General features: G+C 57.6%; 3 protein-coding genes across 3 annotated transcripts; 2 read left to right on the forward strand and 1 right to left on the reverse strand.

Moving 5' to 3' along the window:
• Positions 1–224: 224 nt before the first annotated feature.
• SPSK_08394 (recyclin-1) lies at positions 225–3,642 on the reverse strand (the record flags this gene model as incomplete). Its single annotated transcript, XM_016734993.1, has 2 exons — positions 225–3,454; positions 3,507–3,642. The coding sequence occupies 2 exons, from the start codon at positions 3,640–3,642 to the stop codon at positions 225–227; spliced, it is 3,366 nt and encodes a 1,121-aa protein (XP_016587120.1).
• Positions 3,643–6,217: 2,575 nt separating this feature from the next.
• Positions 6,218–8,195, forward strand: SPSK_08807 (amine oxidase, flavin-containing family protein; the record flags this gene model as incomplete). Its single annotated transcript, XM_016735394.1, has 3 exons — positions 6,218–6,346; positions 6,412–7,084; positions 7,144–8,195. 3 exons carry the CDS (start codon positions 6,218–6,220, stop codon positions 8,193–8,195), a joined length of 1,854 nt encoding a protein of 617 aa, XP_016587121.1.
• Positions 8,196–9,537: 1,342 nt separating this feature from the next.
• Positions 9,538–17,090, forward strand: SPSK_08262 (autophagy regulatory protein; the record flags this gene model as incomplete). The annotated part of the gene is made up of 2 exons (XM_016734867.1): positions 9,538–9,708; positions 9,789–17,090. 2 exons carry the CDS (start codon positions 9,538–9,540, stop codon positions 17,088–17,090), a joined length of 7,473 nt encoding a protein of 2,490 aa, XP_016587122.1.
• Positions 17,091–17,198: the final 108 nt, after the last annotated feature.

Consider the following 17,198-nt stretch of genomic DNA (forward strand, 5'->3'; position numbering starts at 1 on the left):
TTTCGCAATTGCATTTCATCTCATCTCACGGCACACGTCTGTGAGCTCACATATACAAACGGAACCACAACTCTGGCATCGTTGCTTATAACAACCATTGAAAAGAACTTTGGTATTGATTTGTAGCGCTGGTACATCCAAAAAAAAGAAGTTAAAAAGAAAAAGAAAAAGAAGAAAATGGCTATGAAAGATCTCTGTATGGAGGCGAGGGACGGTGCCCTGCCCTACATTACAGAACACTCCAGACCGTACATGGCCCGCTCCACGTTTCGCTTGACTTGGTACCAGTCGGCCCGCCGCTCGGCAAACTCGTACACCTCCTCGGCCCGGAACACGCCGCCGAACCGGTCGCCGTCTGCAATGATCACCGCCATCTCCTTGGCGTGGTGCCGCGCATCGATCAGGTACAGCTGGCTCAGCTCGCGCAGCGCCCGGAAGTACGCCAGCAGGTCCGGGTTGCGCAGCGTCCGCACATAGTCAAAGTAGAGCGTCATGTCGGCAATCACATGCACCGCACCGGCCATGCTGATGCGCTGCCGCTTGAGGTGCTTGCAGACGGCCGTGAACAGCCGCAGGCCGACCTCGCCGTTGAACACATCGAGCATCGTCTTTTCCGTGCTGCCCTTGAGCATGTTGGTGTGGCCGCGCACGAGGTCGACGACGCGCAGCGCCGTTTTCGTAGGGCCAATGTCGGCGGCAGCAAAGGGATCCAAGGCACTGGCTGCAGGGGCGCCGCCGCTGCCGGGGGCGCCAGGGACGATGGCCGACCCGCCGGACCTGGGCGTGGATGTGCCATCACCCCCGCCGCCAACAACACCGGTGACACTGGCAAGCGTGCCGTTCAAGGAAAATAGGCCGCTCTCGGCAACGGCCTCGGCGGCTTCCGGATAGTAGTCGGTCGGCTTCTGCGTGGTGGCGCAAATGTACTCGACCTCGTCCATGAGGACATCGATGCCCTTGTTGAGTCCCGCCGCCACGCTCTCGTCAATCATCTGCTCGAACCGCTTCTTGGCCAGGCCTGCCGGGTCGAGAAAGTCGTTGCGGTCGGCAATATTGGGCCCGGCCAGCTGCTGCTCGTAGAACACGTCGATCATTTGTGAGATCAGGTCACCCACGTTGACAAGCTCGATGAACGTCATGAGCGGTGCGACCCCCCCGTCGCCAGGGCCGGCATTGCTGGCATGGGCGGCGGGATCCTTTTCGGAGGCGCCGCCGTTGCTGCCTTCGCCAGTGGTCGAGACAGTTGATGTCGGCCGGACGACGACAGTGCGCGGGTTGTACTGCGACAGGTGCTCGACAGCGCGATCAAAACCCTGCTTGACGTGGCCATTGCCCAAGATACGCAACAACACCACAAAGATGGTCTCGCACTGTTCGCGCGCCTCTCCGGCGGCCTGGCCGCCCAGCTGGACAAAGACGGCCGCGCGGCCGAGACTCGTCTTGGCCGCGTGCACAAGGTTGAGCGCCATCTCAAGACTGAAGAGCGACTTGATGCCCTCCAGCCGCGACGTCATGAGGGCCGCTTTGGCCGCCAGCTCGTCGTCGGGTGCCTTTTCGGGCAGCTGGCTGAGCGGGTTCGGTGTCACCCGTCCCGAGGCTGTCGTTGAGAGTGCTTGTGATTGCGGCGGGAGGGAGAGGTTGGAGTCGCTCGCGCCTGGGGCTTTGGCGCCGCTGCTGGTGCCGCTCGCAAAAGGGTTGAGCTGACCAGGCAAGCTGGGCAAGACGGTCACGGGCATCATAACGACCTTTTTGAACGAGCTCAGGAAGTCCTTCTTGTCCTCTTGCCGGTTGAAGTTGGCCATGTAAAACGACTCCACATTGGCGTCCTGTTCTGACAGCTTCTTGTCCCACATGCGTACCTCGGTCTCGGTGTGCTTCGTAAAGTAATCGAGCTCTTCCTGCAGATACAGGTCGAGGTGCGGCTCAAATGTCCGGAAGGCAAGCTCGCGCACTTTCCGAAGCCGGGCCTTGGGTCGCCACGCATCCTCGTCGTCTTCGTCTTCTTCCTCGTCCGCCGCTCCGGGGACGGGCGCTGCCGGCAGCGTCTTTGTGCTTCTCCGCTTCAGCTTCCCCGGTCGCTGAAACTCATCAGACGCGGCGCTCGGGGTGTTCTTGGTATGCGTCTTGGCTGGTCCAGCTGCTTTATTTGGCTGGTCAGCGTCAGGCGATTTGGGCGGCTCCAGCGCCTTGAGAAACTGCAGGGCCTGCTCAAAGAGACCGGACACGGCCGTTAAGTAGGCCGGCAGGTTACGCTCGTGCGTCTCGTCGAGCAGTGGCGTAATATACTCCATGATGATGTCTTCGCGGACCTTGTCCACGAGTGCCCAGAACACGCGGCCGGGTCGCGGAAAGATGCGGCCGATAACGCTGCTCTGGTCGTTGACTTTGCGCGTCAGCAGCTCGAAGAAACCGCGCGACGGGTCGAGCGTGATGACGTTTTCGGGCGCGGTTGTCGCACGGGGTGCAAGGTTGATGCAGTCCATGGCGTTCATGGCTGTTAGCTCGTGGTCGTCAAAGAGCGGGTGCTTCTGGATGAAGAGGTCGACACCGGCGGCGCTGCCGCCCAGCAGGTCGAGTACGTGGGCGTATTTGCGCATGCGGCCGTCAACGTCCCAGAATTCATACCCCTGTTCGAACTCACGCAGAACGGCGCTCTCAAAGATACTCGTCATCGACGTGAGCTTCTCTTCACGCTGGCGCCAGCCTTGGGCCCAGTCGCTCTGGGCAAATGTGCGCAAATTGGCGAGCATCCGCGCCTGGCGCTCTGGGTCGCGGAAGACCTTGAAGATGGCCGGGTCGGCGTGTGTCCGCGACCGCTGTAGGTCCCAGTAAAACGGTCCCAGAGCGCCATAGATCCTGCCGAATTCCTGGCGCGCATGGCCTCGCACGCTCTGCACATTCTTGAACACATCGAGCAGCGCCTCTGTATCTTGAAGCGGGCTCTTTTCTGCTGGTGGCGGACGTGCTTGAGCTCCGTTGCCCCCAACTGTCAGTGTCTCGAATCCATCGTGGGCCTGTGCGAGCTGCTGCTGCTGCTGCTGTTCTCGTTGTTGCTGCTGCAAGTGAAGCTGTCGCCGCCGCTCCTCTTCGAGCGAGGCATCGAACAGTGTCGTGCTTCCACTGGCCTGCCTTGACCGTCCACCGGGAGCCGCGGACACGCGGTGAGCACCGGGCACCACACCGACGCTGCTGCTTCCACCGCCAACCAGTCCATTTCCTCCTATGCCGGTCGGAGCACCTGCCGCAGTCGCCGCGGCAGCCGTGTCACGCCTTCGCTTCTGCATTGCCTCGTCAAAGCGCCGCCGTGCTTCCGCCTCGTTCCATGCGCCCATGCTCTGCAGGCGGGATACCCACCGCGTGTCGTCGTAGACCATTTCGCGCATTCGGCGGCAGGTGCGGGCGAAAGAGATTTGGTCGGGGATTGGGAGGTAATCGAGGATTGATGCCAGGATTTCTGGGGCAAACAGTGCACGTCAGCCCTGTAATACCCTGTCGCCATTGCATACGGACGTCGGGAAGCTTACCAGCAGGTAGAGTGGCCTTGGATTCGATGATCTCGGTAGCCTTGAGTGCGCCGAGAATGCTCTTGTTTGGCACAGCGGCCCCGGCGCCAGGCCGGCCGCTGTTGTACGCCCGAGACATTGTCGTCGTTAGAGAGAAGCGTCTTGGTCGAACAGAGCGTAGGTGGTCGACAGAGACTCTCGATCACAGTTCCAGAGCTGTGGGAGATTTGCTCGGATGAAGCTTCAATTCCAAAAGTCTTCCAATTCACCCGCGTCGACTGCGGCCCATGCACAACGCAGTGCAAGCAGTAGCCCTGCCGATGCGAAACATTGGGTACGGTCTTATGCTAGAAGAGTGGTCGTGGGCGTCGGCCGTGGCAGTTAGTGTGTCGTGTATGCGTATGGATGTTTGTCATGTTCCGGTTGACAATTGAGTCTTCACGGGTTTGTGAGAAGGTCATACGAATGATACAAAATGCATGGCAGGAGCAGGAGGGCTGACGTACTAAAGCGAAGGAGTGGCGGCTACGGTGGCTGGCGGGGGAAATTGTGGGTAATACTTGCGACAGGAAGGTGCTGATGGGGTAAATATCAGGGGTAAGCAAGAAGAATGAAGGTCATAGCATCCCGTCAGCATCGATATATTTAGGGCAGTTTTGCCAAGGCAGGCGCCATTTTACAGGGCTCTTTAAACTTGACCTAACCACCATCTCCTTCCAATTTTGGGCTTGCTTACAATGCAAACTAGGCAGCTGCCAACCCTAGATGGCAGGATCACGATATAAATGTTTCTCTCGACATATTGTTTACATGCTTATATTACTTTTTGTAGGCGATGGCCTTGGGGCAATGCGACTGGAAACATCGCCAACATGCGACTTTGGCCTGTGGCTGAGAAGCATTTTTAATTCTTCCTATATCATTCTACGTTTGAATTTTGGTCTTTATTCCTTTGCTATCGTTAATTACTATCGTATTTTATTTCCTACTTATCTGTCCACTTTCTTTTGACCGGTCAGTGCCCGTTTTCTAGCAATCCTGCCAAAAAGCAAGGGCAAAAAATGTGTTTCATTTACATGATTCATGATAATTTTGTGCTTACGCCTCAAACGTAAGGCCTCCACCAGAGCTGCTGTCTATGCCATTTATATTTTAGTATGAACTCTGGCCTGTGTTCGACATCGTTCTGAGATTATATAAGTTATTTCTGCCACGACTTACAAAGGCTGTTTAATTCAATACTGTGGCATTTTGGAACGGTATGGTGCATTGGACACAACGGCATCAACCTGAATTTACAAACAAGGAATGAGACTGACGTTTGGGGCCGAATAGTGTAAAGTATGCCGTAAGATATTGCTACTGATGAGTTTGACTATATTTGTCCTTCTTCGTTTTGCTACCTCAGCCTTGTTCTAACGTTTGTCCTGATTCGATTTCATTGTCAAACTCTCTCCGTCAGCGACTGGCCATAATCACAAAGCTCCGTGTTCGTTGGTCAAAGTGCATGCGTTGAGTGCCGTTGCTTTGTTTCCATTAAAGGCACCGTACTCCAACGTCAGCCTTCCCAATCAGCGGTGGCTATTCTAGCTCTAGGCACGACCAGACTAAGAACCGCAAAAGGTCCATGCAAACTGGATAAAATAAATGGCAGCGAGCTGTCCAATCTAATCGCTCGCTCAGGTTCACATGTTCCTTTCTCCAGTTGATATTACACGACTCGACCACAGAACTCCTGCCGATCTAGATTCGTATCAACACCCACTTTTACGACACGCAATTATACTCGATATTGACTGTTGGCGCGCAGACCGGACAAGCCACCACTACAGGAACGATAAACGGGCTGCAACGCACCACCGGGCCCTTTCTTCCTACTCGCCGCCGCTTTTCGACATTCCCCTCTCCATTGCCGCCCATTGCACGCTGGCCCGCTCGTTTGGTGCATGTCCTCGTTATCATCGCTGCCGCTTCGGTTATCGACCGTTTATTGGCGTGCTTCTTCGAAGAACTTTCCCCTGGTGTGGTCCAGAATGGCCGAGTACGTATTTTTGTCCTTCTTGCTACATAACAGTCTCCTTTTCTATTCGTATTTTACTTCTCTGCCGTACCGATGTATCACCCCTCATCGTTTCCGCCTTGTCTGTCCAATCGCGTTACATCATTGTTGTGCATCATCTTGTGTTTCACGCCATATCAAGCAGACCGTCGTTCCACTCGTTCCTTCCCTTGACCATCAAATCGGGATAGGACTTTCCTAAGTCGGATCGTGAAAGAAACGGATGACAGAGCTCTTCCGTCTTTTAGTTTTACCAGCTTTATTTGGCAGTTGTGTCAGTTGCTGTTTCCCAAATTGACGTTGCCGCCTGACACGTTCCTTCCCTTGCAGTCCACCTCTCCCCTCCACCCCTCCTCCCCTAGTTCCCTCTCTTCTTGCCACCAGATCATACCGCTACCATCTTGCATGTATACGACTCTGTTTTAGAACCCCTTTTCACACACCGCACGTACCCAACCAATATCTTCTTCATCTTCCTTTTCGATTTCTGTCGTATGCCCTGAGCTCCACACGGTCTCCCTACCTCTTTGGTCGGCGTCAACGCCTGCATCATCTAGGCCGCGTTAGCCTCGCTTCTCTTCCTATCACTGCAGCCGGCATTATCGCCCACCAGCTTCTTTCTGTTTGACGCATTCTTTTCCTTGTATTGCCCAACATGAAGATGGACGTTTACAGTGTCTTTAGCTCCAGTGCAACCCGGAGAGACTGCTCTCGCCTCGATCTAGATCTCAAGTCTATCCGACGGATCAGCTCCAGAGCCACTGACCGGCCACCAACCGAGCGTGTAAGTCTCTCGCCTCAGTCTTAAGAGATTTGATAGCGGCATATCAACTAACCATTACAACCCAGACCCACCAGACGCCATCTCCAAGTCAGAGATTGCCTCATATCGGCATTGTCGGTGCTGGCATCGCTGGTCTCCGCTGTGCTGACATTCTTCTGCAGCATGGTTTCCGCGTGACTATGCTTGAGGGCCGCCACCGGCTGGGTGGCCGGCTACACCAGGCCAGGCTGCAACCCAGTCTGTCTTCCAACGAAGGCAATGAAGAAACGGACGGTCCACTTGTCGATATGGGTCCCAACTGGATCCACGGTACCAAGGACAACCCGATCCTGGACTTGGTCCGCGCCACCGAGACCGTTACTAGCAGTCACGACGTGGACGAGGAGGGGAACGATCTTGGGGGCGCCGTCTTTGATGTCGAGGGTACCATTCTGCCGCTGGACGAGGGCGAGGCACTGTCGACCATCATGTGGACGATTGTCGAAGAGGCGTTTGTGCATTCCAATGCCAACTGCAGCACCATCGATCCAGGCGAGAGCCTGTATGACTTCTTCGTTCAACGGCTCGATGCTCATGTCACACCCGCAGGCGCGGACGCCACAGAAGCCGAGAAGGAGGCGATTTCACGCAAGCGGGAGCTCGTGCTGCAAATGGCCGACTTTTGGGGTGCCTTTGTCGGTAGCCCCGTCGGCCGGCAAAGTCTCAAATACTACTGGCTGGAGGAGTGTATCGAAGGAGGTAGGTACTCACCAGTTTGTTGGGTTTCGTGGCGGTTGCAATGCATACTAACCGTTTAGAAAATCTCTTCTGCGCTGGCACGTACAAGAGAGTCTTTGACCGGCTGATCGAGCCAGTCGTTGAAGGCGCTACTATCCACTACGGGAAGACTGTATCGCGCCTCGTGAGCACCCAGGATACCCCAAACCGCGTACCCGATACGTTCCCGAGCTCCAGCGTCACCGTTGTCACTACGGCGGGCGAAACGTATTCTTTTGACGAGGTCGTATGCACGATGCCTCTCGGGTGGTTAAAGAAGAACGCAGCCTCCGCATTTGAGCCTCCAATTCCTTCCCGAGTCAGCGAGGCCATTGCCAGCATCGGCTATGGCTCTCTCGAAAAGGTATACATATCGTTCCCCGAGGCCTTTTGGCAGCGCCCCGACCCCGCCACGGGCCGCTCGGTGCGCGGCTTCTGCCAGTGGTTGGCACCGGGCGTCTATGCACAGCCATCCAACCCGGAGCACTGGTCGCTCGAGGCATTTGACATGGCCGCACTGCCCAAATCTGCCGCCCATCCGACGTTGCTGTTCTACACGTACGGTGAACAGTCTGTGCACATTATGGACACGCTGGCCTCTCTGCGGGACGAGGATGGCAGCAAGGCGACAGCGGCTAATGAGCCCAGCGAGATGCGCCGCCCCAACACAAAGCAGACGGCATTTTTGCTCAACTACTTTCGCCCCTACTTTGGCACCATGCCGCACTACGACCCGGCGTCGCCAGCCTGCCAGCCAACCGGCATCATCGCTACCAACTGGCTGCACGACGACCTTGCCGGTAACGGCAGCTACAGCAACTTCCAGGTCGGCCTCGTCCGCGGCGACGAGGACATTCGTGTGATGCGTGAGGGTCTGCCGGGCCGCGGCGTTTGGCTTGCCGGCGAGCACACGTCGCCGTTTGTCGCTCTTGGCACAGCAACGGGCGCCTATTGGAGCGGCGAATCAGTGGGACGGCGCATTGCGGAGGCGTACGGGCAGGAGCAGGAAGGTGCCGCGGCAATGGCTGCCGCGGTGGCCGACGAGACACATATTCCTCTGTCTTCTGTCCAAGAACCAGTTGCGCTCCGTTGATGATAGGGTAGCAGAAAGGCGGCGGCGTGCATTGCGTTGCATTTTGAGGCGATGGTTTAACATAGCGATGATTTACGTGTTGCAACACGAAACGATAAACGAAATAAATGACTTGATCAACACGCATTGACCATGCATTGCTGAACAAAGTAAATGTTGTTTCTGCACCTTGGAATTGGGATCTTGTCCAGATTGGGGTAACCGACATCGCGTGACAAGCGTCGACCAGTCAGTTGACAGGGCGCTCTCGGCTTATAAGCCGTCGCAGTGGCTGCTGTGAACCTTATCTGTTATCAACTAGAGGGGAACAGCGTGACCGTCTTGAGAAGGGGTGGGGCATTCGCAGCAAGTGTCCGCCACTGTAATGGCAGTGCTTACAGGCAGTCTTAGTGTCGTGCAAACAACTGTTGCGAAGTATGTTGTATTAGCTGCCTGTTGGTTGTGGGGTCGACTCATCAGGCGGCCAGGTCCACTTATTACCGCCTACTCTCTTTCTTGAGTCGCCCGTCCAATGCTTGCCCGCGCTCTTTATTCAACTTACTGTACACACTTCACGCAGACGTACCTCCCCACGTGTAAAATACGACAAGATACTTTCCCTATCGGTCGCGCAAGCCCACATTAGTGATCGTGGCCTCCCAACTGTGGCCGTATCTTTATCAGTGATAGTAGGACACGGGCCATGTTAGGCTCAGATGACAAGGCGAGGAAGGAGCTAAAGGGCTACTGCCGTGTACGCCATTAACCACCACCTAGTTGCCATCGACACCGCACTACTCCACCTGCGCTGTCTTCGGCCTCTTGTCTTCCTCTTCCCCTTCCACCTTCTTTCGTTGAACCAACTTTTGGGCACTTTATTTTTTGCCGTCTGTTTATTTCTCTCGTTCTATTCCACCTTTCGCTTCATTTTGTGTGCAGCTCTTTGCTTTAGCCTGCTTTTCTCTTTTCGCCTTCTCGCCTTCTCGCCTGTTCTTGTATGCTCCCCACCTTGCAACGTATACAATAATAAACGGAGCCGAATGTAGACGATCGACGTCTGCCTCAGTCTTCCCCTTTCATCCCAACTCCAGAGATACCCCGGCTCGTACCAGCCACCTAACACTGGCTATTGCCCTTCGCCGTCACAGTCGTTCCAGAAGATCCCGGCTTGCATTTGCTGCCCATCCAGCGTCGACGCGATACAATACCATGATCTCCGCCACTGTCCGCGTGCAGTCTTCTACTTTGACGCCGGCGGCTTTCCCTCCGCAGCCACGCTCTCGGTGAGCGGTGACACTTTGTTGCCCGCCTCTCCGTATCGAGACGACCACCGATCTTCCCAGACACACAGACCGGCCTCACCATGTCGCTTCTCGACTCCTTCCGCAACTCCAGCATGCCCAAGCGGCTGCTGCGGTACGCGCTCTCCCGCTTCGACGTCCTCGACGCCGATGCTCTCGACCTGGATAACCTCGACCTGGCCTGGGGCCGGAATACCGTTCTCGAGTTTCGGGATGTTGGCTTGAAACTAAAGGTAGGTCATGCCAAGCCGTGCCACGCAGAGATGCGGCAAGCAATACAAGCGGGCAGGCGTATGTACTGATGTTTTTTCAGATCCTCCAAGAGCTCCTCCAACTCCCACCAACCTTCCACATTCGAAAAGCCAAAGTTGCACTCCTCCGTGTCACCCTTCCTGTTGATATCTACTCCAGCCCGATCCAGATTCAAGTCACCGGTGTCGATGTCCGTCTCCGGATAGCCAAGGACAGCGACGACGCAGAAGGCAGTGCGGCCCGGCGAGGCAGTGGCAACAAGTCGGCAGCTGACGATGACGGCGTGGTCCCTACTGCGGCCGACCTGGCCCAGTCCTTCCTCGAGCACCAGCCCGTCAACGAAAAGAAGGCCCTTGAAGAGGCACTCGCGGCCGCCGATGAAGACGACGACGATTTCGATGATGACGAGTCCACCTCATCCTCCTCCCAAACACTCGGCACAGGTCAAGCGCTGACACTGCCCACGTTCCTGGCCGGCTTCCTCCAGGGCATTGTGGATCGCATACAAGTCAACATTGAGGGCGTGACTTTCCAGCTCGAGGTGGACGTGCCGGTCGATGCGTCCGCCGCAACCTCGAGCCCGGTCGGGGCTGCCACCCCGGGCGCTGTTGAGCCGGTTGTGTTCCAGCTTGCCCTGTCGCGCATCAACGTCGAGGGTGTCACGACATCGATAACACCGCCAGCCGACTCGGCGAAAGAAGATACGAACAAGGACACCACGACCAGCAATGACACAGGGCGGCCTCCCATTGTGCCCAAGGAGGGTAAGCGCCATATTTCCCTTGAGAACGTCCGCGCCTTCCTCATATCGGAAGCCAACATCTTCTCGACTCTCGCCCGCTCGCCATCGATGCCGTCGTCTCTCTCCTCACGATCACCCAGGACGCCTTCCCGCGGTCCACCGTCTCGCTCGTCGACCGACGGGTCGGCCCACGCCTACTCCCATCAACAAGGACACGCCAACCCTGCGCATGGCAGTCTACATGGCCTGGACGGCCCGGACGATGACTACAACGTAAGCGCGGCGTCTATGGCAGCGTCTTCGGCGGCTTCGTCCGCGATGATGCAAAGCCGATACGGCCTTCAAGACAGTGAGGACGCTTTTAATATCCCATACGAGATGGGTAGTTCCAGTGATGAAAACGACTCCGGCACCAACGAAGACGCACCTCCGGACATCGAAGACGACGAAGGCGCTCTGGCTGCTGCTCTGGCTTCCTCCTCATCTACACCCAGAGCCTCGGTGTACGGTGACACGGCTGGGCTACCAACATCCTTGTCCGGAATAGTACCGCCGCAACAGGGACCGCCTCATGCTGTGCAATCCACCATTGTTCATGGGAATGATGGACAGGGCAGTCTACAATGGAGCGCATGGGGTCAGGAAGCCCAGTCTGAGCCGTCGCTCCGGCATACCAGCGCGTCTCCTCCGCGCTCAGAAGGCCGTGGCAGTTTCGGCGCCTCTGGCTTCGGCACCTCTGGACTGGGCATGATTGGTGCTGCCACCCCTACGTTGAGCGGTTCGCAGCATTTGGGACCCGGCGATACCAACAGCGTCAGCTCGACCGGGCCGGCCGACGACCTGGCGGCATCACACGTGTTCAGCCATGACGAAGCCGAAAGCATGTACATGAGTGCTTTCTCACATGCCGACTCGTCGCGTCTTCGCAGCGCCATGCCAGGTGGCTGGGACAACGAGGACAATGACGCCGATGAAGACGCCGATGACCACTACAACGACGACTATAACGAGCGACGCTCTATTAGTTCCGGTTCGTCCCGGCCAGATTCACCGGTGCCCACGGGTGAATTTGATCCTCAATTTAGTAGCAACGACGGATTCAATCCCGACCAGTCGACGCAGTTGTCCCTGCGTCTTGTTGCACACGAAGCGGAACGAGAGCCGTCGCCTCCTGCGTCTCCGCCGCTTGCCAAATCGGCCACGTCATTCGGCCTGGCCGGGTCGGGCATGTTTAACAAGCCCAGATCCATCTCTGGGCGTTCGTCGAGCTCGCGCGGTTCTCTCTCTGCAGCGCCAGATGATATTCCCAAAGAGCATCCCGCCGCCGAACAAATTCTTCGCTCCAGCGTACACTCTTCTGGCCGAGAGTCGCCTGCGTTTGGGGGAAATTTTGATGGTCCGCAGGGCTCGGGCAGCGAACACGCATCGAAGAGTGAAAACAGCCAGGAAATCCCAGAGGTGCAGGACGACCAGGAAGGCGAAGAGTCAAGATCACAGCCAGATGAAGCTGCTACCCCACGTGGTCCGGCCCGCCTTGTCAAGGAGATCCTAGCGCTTCAGTACATCTCCATCTACGTTCCATCCAACCACAAGCCAATCGATATCGCACATCAAACCGTTCACACCCCACGCCATCACCACCATGAAAGTCTAGGGCGCTCCGTTGCTCCTCATATGCCGGGTTCCTTTTCTGTCTACTCGTCTGCAGGCGCAGCGTCAAAAATGGACAGCACTTCGTTCAGCACGCGACTCGACGAGAGCCAGGTCTGGCCACAGACGGCCCATGCGAGGCCAGCGGAGGGTGACTCGTCCCTTGAGGTGACACTCGCTCCCTTGGAAGTCCGGTTTGATGCTTCCATTGGCTTCCTACTCGCTATGGTCGTTTCTGAGCTGCTACAATCACTTAGGACAGGGCTAGAACAGCAGCAAAAGGCGAAGCTACAGAAGCAACAGCGGAGACGCGGCTCTGTTGCCACACAGGGCCATGGAGACGACACTGGTTCTATCATGCCAGACGTCAAAGTCCACGCTGAGAAGATCTCACTTCTCTTCCTTGACAAGCTGGCCGGTATAGCTGACACTGCCGAGCGCTTCTTTGACTCGCCTCGAGCGTCAACTTTCAACCACAAGGGCGACGTCCTTCTTCAAACCGTCCTAGAAGATCTTGTCATCGGTCTTACGCCGCCGCCTCCAGCAGCAGCAAAGAACTCGACCGACCGAGAGGCGTCTCGCGCAGGCATTCCCGACCCGGTCACCAAGACCAGCATTGACTTGAAGCGGTTCCGTTTTGGTTATGCCGATGCGGACATTGTGTCATTTGACCGGCACATCCAGATGCGGGCATCCGTACGCGACGTTTTCCCACCAGCCGGCGACGATGTATCGGTCAAGATAAGCCAATCTGCGGAGGCCTTCCGATGCGAGATCAACACTCTGCCTCTCCTTGTGTCGGTCGACCTGCAGCGCCTAGATGAGACGTTTAGTTGGTTTGGTGGCCTGAGCAGCTTCCTTAGCATGGGCTCGTCCATCACGTCTGCGGCGTCCCAAGGCGGCGCTGGTGCAACCAAACTCGTGACCTCTCCCAAGACGGAAACACCAACCCAAAAACCTCGCGGCGTCCGCTTTGATGCCCCGATCAAACCCGACGACAAATCGGCCACGGCAGAGAACAAAGTGGACATGCGTATCGGCGGTATCCGGCTCGACCTTATTGGTAGAGACTGCAGTGTCGGCCTGGATACAAGCGCCGTGAAGCTTGTCAGCCGCGAGGAGGGAATCGGAATCGGCGTGAGCCGTATCAAGTTGGCCGGGCCCTGCTTGCGTAACTCTCGCGGTGAACCGCCGGTGACGGCCGAAGTTTCCAACACCCGCCTCGAGTTTCTGAATGTGCCCAAAGACAAGGATCTCGAGAGACTCCTGGAGTTGATCACGCCGTCGCGTGTCAAGTTTGACGAGCGTGAGGATGTGATTATGGTTGACACGCTTCTTCGGCAACGCCGCAGCGGTCCTCTCCTCCGCCTCAATATGGACGCCCTGGATGTGCATGTGCACAACATTGCGCAGCTATCGTGTCTTCCCTCACTGGGCGAAGAGATTGCGCGTCTGTCCACCGTCGCCAAGTACCTGCCCGAGGATGATAGGCCAGGCCTCCTCACGCTCGGCCTAATTCGCCGGCTGGATGTCTCCGCCGACATTGGTGGTCGCCTTGGCCTGCTCCAGGCCTCCATAGGGGATCTTGACATAGCGCACATCTCTATCCCATCCCTGATATCCGTCGCAGCCGGCTCGCTGTCTGTGCACCGAAACCACACGGAGGAGCTCATCGGCTCGTCGGTGGTCCCTGCCGCCAAGCCATCCACTCCTACGGCAACTGCAACCACGTCTACTGCAGTGTCCACGAGCGTTTCGCCAGCGCAAACAAGTGGGCAATGCCCGGCGTTGATGCTGCGCATCATCGGCGACGACATGGAGCCCGTTATCAAGGTCAAGATGTGGGGTTTGAACTTTGAGTACCGAGTACCTACTGTGATGGACATCCTTGGCTTGGCCGAGGATGCCACCCCGCAAGACTTTGAAGCGAGCCTGGCCGCATCTGTTGCGAATCTTGGTGAACAGGCACACTCGGCCATTGGCGGCGAGGCTTCCACAGGCACGGGCAATACGAGTCTGTCCGAGGCAAGTGCTAAAAGCGCGGCATCCAAGCCGACGACGCTTGACCTGTCATTCCGGGACTGCATCATCGGTCTCAATCCTCTGAAGCTACCATCGAAGCTGAATATCGTGCTTGGCGATGCTCGTCTCGAAGTGTCCATTCCCAAAGCCGACGAGGAAATTGACACGGTCGTTCACGTCAATAAGATGTCTTTGTTGCTTGTCGACGACGTGTCGACCCTTCTGTCTGCGAAGGAGGTGTCATTTGCGCCGAGCCATACCGCACGCCGCTCCTCTGGCGGTACCAGCTTTCTCTCGCCACCATCCCTCTCCAAGGACATGGTGTCACGCCTCTGCGCCCGCGGATACGTCGACATTTGCCAGATCTCCGCAGCCAAGGTCTCCGTGCACGTATCGGCTCCTGACGGCGACGGCCAAAAGACAATCGACATCGAGGTTCGCGACGACCTACTCGTCCTCGAGACTTGTGCCGACTCGACCCAGACGCTCATAACGCTTGCCAACGCCCTCAAACCCCCGACGCCACCCAGCAAGGAGATCAAGTTCAAGACGGAGGTCATGCCGGTCAAGGATCTTTTGGCGTCGATCTCGATTGACGCGTTCGGCCGGGCCGAGGGCAACTACAACTTTGACGACGACTTTATTGTGGAAGGGGACGAGGACGAGGCTAGTACTACCATGGGCGCTGGGAGCGAAGGCAACCTGTTTGGTGCCGCCTCGGACGGCAGCCACGACCTCTTGCCCGGCCATGGCAATCGCACTGCTATTGAAGAGTCTGTAGCCTCGCTGCCCTCGGTCACAGCCGGCGACGATCTCCTTTTCGATGGCGACCTGGACCTGGATGCCGATCATGGCATGGCGGGTACGGTAGCCGAGCAGCTGTTCAATGCATCCTCTGTGTTCTCAGAACAGGCTCAGCAGCGCGGCAGTCTCACACCCAGCCGCAGTGGCATCCCGTCTGGACAAGACAAGGGCAAGAAAAAGGAAAATACCAAACCCAGTGGCAGTCCGCTTTTCCTTGCGTCGTCGACGAGCGACCTCGATGCCGAAGAAAACTTCTTTGGCACGTCTTCAGATATGGCTGCCGAGGAGTCGTCGCATGCCAATCGGTGGAACTCGGCTCTAAACAGCTACGACAATAGGAGCAAGGTCATCGGCGGCAGGGACGGGGCAAGTGCGGGCACGAAGCCGCCCCCGCTCTGTGTCCGCGTCCGGGACGTCCATGTCATCTGGAATCTCTTTGATGGCTACGATTGGCAGCACACGCGCGATATCATCACCAAGACCGTCGAAGAAGTCGAGGCCAAAGCCTATGAGCGGCGCACACGGCACCGCCGGCGGTCCGGCCAAGACCAGTACAACCCCTACTCGGAGGATGAAGAAGAAGAGGCCGTCATTGGTGATTTCCTCTTCAACTCCATCTACATTGGCATCCCGGCCACGCACGACCCGCGGGAACTGACGCAGGCGATCAACCAGAACATCTATGGAGATGCGATGGGCGACACAGAGTCGGTTGCGGCGACGACCATTACGGCCACGTCGACGCGGCCTGGTGGCGGTGGAGGTAGCGGCGGCGGCGGCGGCGGCGGCGGCGGGACTGGGGTCGGTCCGCCGCATGCTTCTCGGGGCGGTCGGTCTAAGAAATTGAAGCTGCATCGCAGCCGGCGCCACAAGATCACGTTTGAGCTGGGCGGTGTCGCAGCCGACCTCGTTGTCTACCCACCGAACTCGGGCGAGACGCAGTCGTCGACCGATGTTCGTATCCGCGACCTAGACATCTTCGACCACGTGCCCACATCGACGTGGAAGAAGTTTGCAACCTACGACCGCGATGCCGGCGAGCGACCGATCGACGGCGACATGGTGCATCTCGAGGTTCTCGTTGTCAAGCCGGTGCCGGAGCTGGCGGCTACAGAGTTTGTGCTCAGGGTGACGCTGCTTCCACTGCGGCTGCATGTCGACCAGGACGCGCTCGACTTCATTACGCGCTTCTTCGAGTTCAAGGACGACACTGCACCGCCGACGCATGCGTCGACCAGCGATGTTCCCTTTATCCAGCGAGCCGAGATTCGCGACATCCCCGTGCAGCTGGACTTTAAGCCCAAACGGGTCGACTACGCGGGTCTGCGCTCGGGTCACACGACGGAGTTTATGAACTTCTTGATTCTCGACGGGTCGCGCATGACGATGCGGCACACCATTATCTACGGCGTGTCGGGCTTCGACCGGCTGGGCAAGACACTCAACGACATCTGGATGCCCGACATCAAGCAACACCAGCTGCCCGGCGTTCTCGCGGGCCTTGCACCGGTGCGGTCTCTCGTGACCGTCGGCAGCGGCTTCAAGGACCTGATTGAGATTCCCATCCAAGAGTACCGGCACAACGGCCGCATCGTGCGGTCCATCTCCAAGGGCGCGGTGGCCTTTGCCAAGTCCACGGGCACCGAACTCGTCAAGCTGGGCGCCAAGGTCGCGACGGGCACGCAGTATGTGCTGCAGGGCGCCGAAGGCATGCTCAACAAGAACAACCCGGATGCGCCGCACAGCACGGCCCAGAACGGCGGGTTCCCCTCAGGCGGCGGCCTCGACGACGACGACGACTCGGACGACGAGCGCAAGCAGATTAGCCTGTACGCCGACCCGCCGACGGGCGTGGTGCAGGGCCTGCGCCATGCGTACACCAGCCTGGCGCGTGACCTCAACGTGGCGCGCGACGCCATCATTGCCGTGCCGGCCGAGGTGCGCGAGACGACGAGTGCGACGGGCGCGGCCAAGGTGGTCATCAAGCACGCGCCGACCATCATTTTCCGGCCGGCCATCGGTGCCTCCAAGGCCATCGGGCAGACGCTGATGGGCGCCACCAACAGCCTGGACCCGCAGAACCTGCGGCGGGTCGAAGATGTAAGTCAGAGCAGAGCGTGGCACAACCCATGTTGGGATATGTGAGAGTACAGTTGCTAACACAATGTGCAGAAATACAAGTCTGGCCCTGGCCGCCGAAGCTAGATGGCAATTTGCGGCCGTCACGAAGCCCACGATGCAATGCAACCGTGC

Source organism: Sporothrix schenckii (genome assembly GCF_000961545.1).
Source record: "Sporothrix schenckii 1099-18 chromosome Unknown Cont44, whole genome shotgun sequence".
Classification (NCBI taxonomy): Eukaryota; Fungi; Ascomycota; class Sordariomycetes; order Ophiostomatales; family Ophiostomataceae; genus Sporothrix; species Sporothrix schenckii.